Genomic DNA, 6,000 nt, shown 5'->3' on the forward strand with positions numbered 1-6,000 from the left:
CATAGCATTTTCTCATGGTACTTACAATCATAAGTGTATTTTTCTTTGTCCCTTATTAAACTATGAATGCTTCAAGAGTGGGGCTATATTTAAGTTGAAATCCCCACTATGGTAAACATACATGTTCAGTCAGTGTTGGGGTGAGTGAGTATATGAATGAATGAACAGATCTTTCTGGAATGGAGAATTCATGCTGGAGGGTAGGGTAAAATAAATATTGGTTAAAAGAATGGATTCTGGAGCCAGCCTGCCTAGGTTTGAATCCTAGCTCTACCACTTGGGCAAGTTACTTAATTTCTCTTTGCCGTAGTTTCCTCATAGACTTTGCCTTAGGATTAAATGAGGTAATATATGTATAAGCTCTTAGAATGGCACTTGGTGCAGAGTAAGTAATATAGGCATGTTAGCTTTTCATTATTATCATTATGGGTTGGCTGGGTGTAAGCAGCCAGATTGTGGAAGACCATGAATGTCAGGCCAGGGAATTTGAATGTGAGTGGGGACCTGCTAACAGATTTTAGAGAAGGGAATTGGCAAGGTGAAAGTGGTCCTGTCTTAAGACAGTCTAGTCATCTATGGGGGTGTCTGGATAAATTATATGTGAAAGAGATTGGCGACAAAGGTAGGAAAATTTAGGCTAAGTGATCCTAGATATAAAGAGGTAATTTGTGGAGTCAGATGAGAGAAATAGGGGATAGAAATGTAGTTGTTGATATGGGTGGAGTAGCAGTGTGGCTGAGGGAAGAGATTCTGAAGCCAAATGACTTGGATCTGAATCCCAGCTTGGCCACTTATTGATCCTGTAACTTTAGGAAAAATGACTTACCCTCTCTGTGCCACAGTTTCTTCATCCTCAAAATGGGATTATAATTCTTACTTAGGTTCTTATTAGTATTAAATGAGTAACCATAGAAGAGTACCTGGCATGTATTACTAATACTATTATTCTTATCCACCAGAAATTCCTATGGTAGCCACAGCCTGTCAGATCTCTTCCGAAGGCAAGAGTAGGCCTGTGTTACAAGAGAAGGCAAAGAAATGTAATCACTGAGTTGGTCTGTGTGGCTGTGTAGCATTTCAGAAGGTGAAGTTGTTCACATGCTCTCAGTTCCACCTTTCCAGGTTCTCAGGGCTCCAGATGCCCACCATACAGGTACCCACTATGCAGTGGATAGTAGATCTGTAGAGCAATGGATGACTGAAATTCAAGGTATTGTTAGAAGTGACCCAACTCCTTACTTGTCTGTCCCATCCAAAATTAAAGTTTTTAGACCTGGTGGGACCTAGAGGATTGTTACGTCCTCTGCTGAAAGAAAAAGACCAGCAAGAAGAAGAGAAGCCATTATAAGAGATGAAGATAGAATAATAATTTACCACTTGCTGAGTACCTACTATGTGCTATTTTTACATCATTATTTTATTTAATCTTTCCAACAACCCTGAAAGCAGACTTTTTAAAAATCCATTTTATAGATGAGGCAGATGAGATTGAGAAAGGTTAGTAACTGTGACTAAAATCATTCAATTTAGAGAGCACAAGCCTGAATTTGAACCCTGGTATTTCACTCCAAAGCTAATAATCTTTCTATTCTAAGATGTTCTGTTTTGAGAAGTTTGCAGAGTGTGTCTTCAGATACACCTGGTTAAATACTAGACTTAACTACTTTTCAGCTGTGAGGCTTTGGGTTCAAGTTGCTTAATATCCCTGCATCTCAGTTTTCTCATCTGTAAAATAAGGGTTTTTCCTTCTTAGGGCTGTTATGAGGATTAAATGAGATAAAGTATATAAAGTGCCTTTACTGCTATTGTAAATTTAGTTATTATTATTAGAGGTGTCCATGGTCCACCTCATTAGTGGCAATGCTAGGCCAAAACCCTGGTCTCCAAACTCATTTACAGTTCTCCTGCCATTGCACTAACAAGTGGCAGTGATGGCTTAAGGATGGATGGTACCAGAGAAATGACCTCAGGTATTGGAAGGCTATGTGTTGTGTGTATATCCAGGCTAGACTTGGTGGGGGTAGAGAGGGGTTGGTGGGTTGTAGAACCATAGTGACCATTGTCTAGTTCCTTTTTTGGGAGATTTTCTTCTTTTCTCTACTCCTGAATCTCTCCTTCCACTTGGTTTGTGTTTTAGGAGCTTCAGAAGGCCCAAAAGAAGAAATATATCAAGAAGAAGCCTTTACTGAAGGAGGTGGAACAGCCTCGCCCTCAAGACTCCAATTTCAGTGTGACAGTACCAGCCCCAACTCTGGCCACTACACCACAGCTTCTCACCTCCTCCTCACCCCTTCCTCCTCCTGAGCCTAAACAAGAGGCCCTGTCAGGAAGTCTTGCTGACCACGAATATACTGCTCGTCCCAATGCCTTTGGCATGGCCCAGGCAAACCGGAGCACCACACCTATGGCCCCTGGTGTCTTCTTGACCCAGAGGCGCCCTTCAGTTGGCTCCCAGAGCAATCAGGCAGGACAAGGTACAATAGCCATATGGTTGTAGAACTGGGGGATCTTAGGGCCACCTGGTCCACATTCTAAGTGCTCCAGTAGATGAGAATACTAGGAAGGGACACTGAAGGCCAAACTAAGGTACTTGGACTTGATCTTATGGGCCGTGAAGAGACGTTGTCTGATTTTAAGTAGAGACAAGAATTAGGTTTGAGTTTAGAAAGATCCTTCTGGTGGCCAGAGTGAGAACTCTAGAAAGAAGATACATGTGTAAGTTCAGGCAGGAATAAAAAGAGGCTAAGGCTCTGACAGCGGGAATGGAGAGGGAAGGGGTAAATTGATTAAATATGAAGGCAGTCAAGTAGGATGTGCGAGGTGATTTGATGTGGGGAGAGAGAAAGAGGTAAGAGAGAGTTAGGAGACTCAAGCCCGCCTTTCCCTCACTTAAGCCCTTAAAGTCCAGTCCCTAGAGTATGTAGCTCAAGGGTGCTAAGGTTGGTGTGACATTGAAGGTTGATGAGGGTAGAAGTTTCTACTGAAAAAAGGCTCTGGGAGTGGCATTTGCAGGGACACTGAGCTATAATCACTAACCAGCCACTTGTCCAATCGTGGTAGGCAGGATGAGAGGGTGTGGAAGCATATTCACCTCCCTTCAGAATTTTGGAAGGAAAATGATTGGGATCAAAGAATTCGTTGGGGAAAAAGAACCAGACAAACTGTAACCAAGAGATTCTGTAGCTGCTGCAGGAGGTTGTAGGAGGAAGAGTCAAGGTGGTGTTGAACGAAAGTAGTTAAGGAGGGCTTCTCGCCCGATATGGCCTGAGGATGGGGAAGCTTTGTGGGCAGAGAAATAGAGGAGGAGAGATGGCCTGAGGGCAGTTGGTGCCAGAGTTACTTCTGAAGCTTTTGCCATAGCCCTTGCTTACTTTTCCCTTTCCCCACAGGAAAGCGTCCCAAAAAGGGCCTGGCCACAGCAAAGCAGAGACTCGGCCGCATCCTGAAAATCCACAGAAATGGCAAACTACTTCTGTGAGCCCTCTTGTGTCCCACTCCCCACCCCTTCACCCCCATTGCCTTCTCTGTTGTCAACTCTCGGGGCGCTCCTGGATCCTATCTGCCCCAGACGAGATACTGAGGCACTTTGTCCTGCTTTCTTGGGACTGACCAAAGGCACGGACTCCCCCATGGACCCCTCCGCCAACTCCCCCAACTCCTTCCCCAATTTCGTTTGAGCATCCTGCCTTCTGTCTCCATTCCTCTGAATAGCAGGTAAATGGAGAGGTTTCCAGCTGACTAGTACCCTCTTTTTTTTACTCTTCCAGCCCATTTCCCTTTCACCTGCCTTGTCTGTCCTTTATTCCTGTCCCTCCCTAGAGCTGGAAGGCAGGATGAGGAGAGCCTGAGCACTTTGATATTTCTCTGGCCACAAAGTGGGAAGCCCAAGGCTTGACACTCTGCAACTCCAGCCCTGTCTCCAGGAGCCTTCCCACCTTCGTCCTTCCCCTACGTCCCCCCAGTCCAGTGGATGTGCCCCACCTCCAGGCTCATTCCTGGGAGAAAGCTGTGGTCCCCGCCCCCTCTTGCCAAATGCTTCATGGAAATAAAGAGGAGGGCCCAGTGTCTCCTTACTGCCCCACTGTGGGCCATTTCCGGAGGTGGCCTAGAAAGGCTGACCAAACTTCTCCTTGAGAAGAAAAGAGATTCCTGTCACTTTTCAAGATGGAGAGAGGACAGACACCCAAGCCTTTGACCATGATTTTGTAGCCCATTGGAGGAGGCTAGTTTTGGCTGGCTACACATTAAGTCCCTTGTCCCAGGGTGAGCTCCAGGGATTTGTCTGGATTTTGAGGTCCTACAGAACATTATCCACCTGGCTGTGGCTGGGCTCCAACAGGTGAAAAACATCTCCCAGAAATCTGAGAGTACCTGCCACTGAAGCAGATAACCCTGGTTCAACAGCCTGCTTCCTGTACCTATACCACAGAGCACAGCCTGGACCTTCTGGAGGGGGTGCGGCAGGACAGCCTATCCCTGGGTCCTCCATTGGGAATCTCTATGCTTCTTTCTCCACTGAGGTCTTGGCCTTTGCACTTCCAGATGACAGGTCACTCAGAGCCCAAGCCTAGGAGAAGAGATGCCCATCTGTGAAGGAGCAGAAATCTGATCCTCCCTCCCCCTCTTTTTCCTTTGTGGATCGTCTCCACTGTCCAGATAGTGCCCCCACCTGTCTTGCCTCACTGGCAATCTGGACTTGATGGAGAATGGCCCTCCTCCATTTGGCACTGCCCAAGTAGAGTGTTTCTTTGCCCTCTACCACCCACTCCAACCTCACCCCAGCTTGCCCAGTGCTTCTGGGGAATTCCACAGCTACCATGCAGGCCACAGGGAATTTGTGAGGCTTCCTTTGTCATCTCTGTGTCTGCAGTTTGTTTTTCTTTTCTTCATAGCCCCGCCTGTACCCCTTCCTTGGAATCAGGGGTTCCTGTAGCCTATTTGCTTTTTCTACTTTGGGGACCCCAGGGGCCAAGCAGTTCTCCATCTAGTCACACCAAAGGCAAAAAGCCTGGCTACCTCCCTCCTAGCACATGAGGTCCCTACTCCTCTCCTCTCTGTTTCTACCCAGCTTTGCTTATTTTGGGGATTTCAAGGCAGCAGAGGGTAGTGAGGAGAGAGCAGGAGAAGCCTCTGTCCCTGTGTAGGCAATTGCCTGACTAGGCGCTGACTGCTGTAACCAAGACCAGGTCCCCAGCCCTTTTGTCCATTAACAGCCCCTCTTGATCTTTCAAAGGCAGCTAATTGCTAGCAAATCCCCCTGATTCCCGGCCTCTTTCGCCTCTGTTTCTTTGTTAGAAGTTTCTGTGGAACTAAAACCCAGCCTCCATTTGACTGGGTTTCATTTAGTTTTGTTGGATTCTTGGAGCCTCCTGTTTGTTTTGTGTTGTTTCCAATGAAAAGCAAGTTTACCCTTGGAGTTAATGCTTTTCCAAAGAGGCTAATGTTTTTGTTTTCTTAATGTTTCAGGTTTAAGTGAAGTGAGTTGGGGAGGGGTTGGGAGTGGTAGTAACCAAGGTTTAGAACGTGGTGAGATAGTTACCTCTGATCTCCAATCCCCAGCAGAGAGCTGTGGGTTTGGATAGGGGGCAGGGAGAGAGGATTTCTATTCACCTTTAATATATTTTTACAAAAAAACAAACAATTTAAAAACAAGCCCACTGCTTCTGTACATGTCTAAATATATTTTTAGAAGTGGGTAGGATTGTGAATTTCTGATGCAGGGCCTTTTTATAAATAGGTTAGAGTAGCATCATCCAGACTTCTCTGTTGGTTTTTTTTTCCCCTTTTGTTTTTTCTTATGTTGTGTTACTAATGTAATTTATATTTTTTTTAGATCCTCCCTTTCCTATAGAGATAAAAGTGATTTATCTTGGCAATTGCTTTGCTTGGCGTTCTTTTTGTGGTGGTGATGGTGGCGGTGGTGGTGTGGTATGGGGTCCAGGAGTGCTGCCTTGTCTTTGTACTCTTTGTCTCTCCCTCAGCAAGTTGTCAGTGGGCACT

At 45.8% G+C, this 6,000-nt stretch overlaps 1 protein-coding gene across 3 annotated transcripts in view; it reads left to right on the plus strand.

Moving 5' to 3' along the window:
- PHF8 (PHD finger protein 8) overlaps positions 1-5,594 on the plus strand; it is a 92,221-nt gene extending 86,627 nt beyond the window's left edge. For all 3 annotated transcript variants that reach the window (XM_069463203.1, XM_069463204.1, XM_069463205.1), the window contains 2 exons: positions 2,138-2,474; positions 3,390-5,594. In XM_069463203.1, the coding sequence (XP_069319304.1) occupies positions 2,138-2,474; positions 3,390-3,478 (426 nt within the window). In that variant the 3' untranslated portion in view covers positions 3,479-5,594. The remainder of the gene's footprint in view (positions 1-2,137; positions 2,475-3,389) is intronic.
- The last annotated feature ends 406 nt before the right edge of the window (positions 5,595-6,000 follow it).

Source organism: Eulemur rufifrons, chromosome 30, assembly GCF_041146395.1.
Source record: "Eulemur rufifrons isolate Redbay chromosome 30, OSU_ERuf_1, whole genome shotgun sequence".
NCBI lineage: Eukaryota > Metazoa > Chordata > Mammalia > Primates > Lemuridae > Eulemur > Eulemur rufifrons.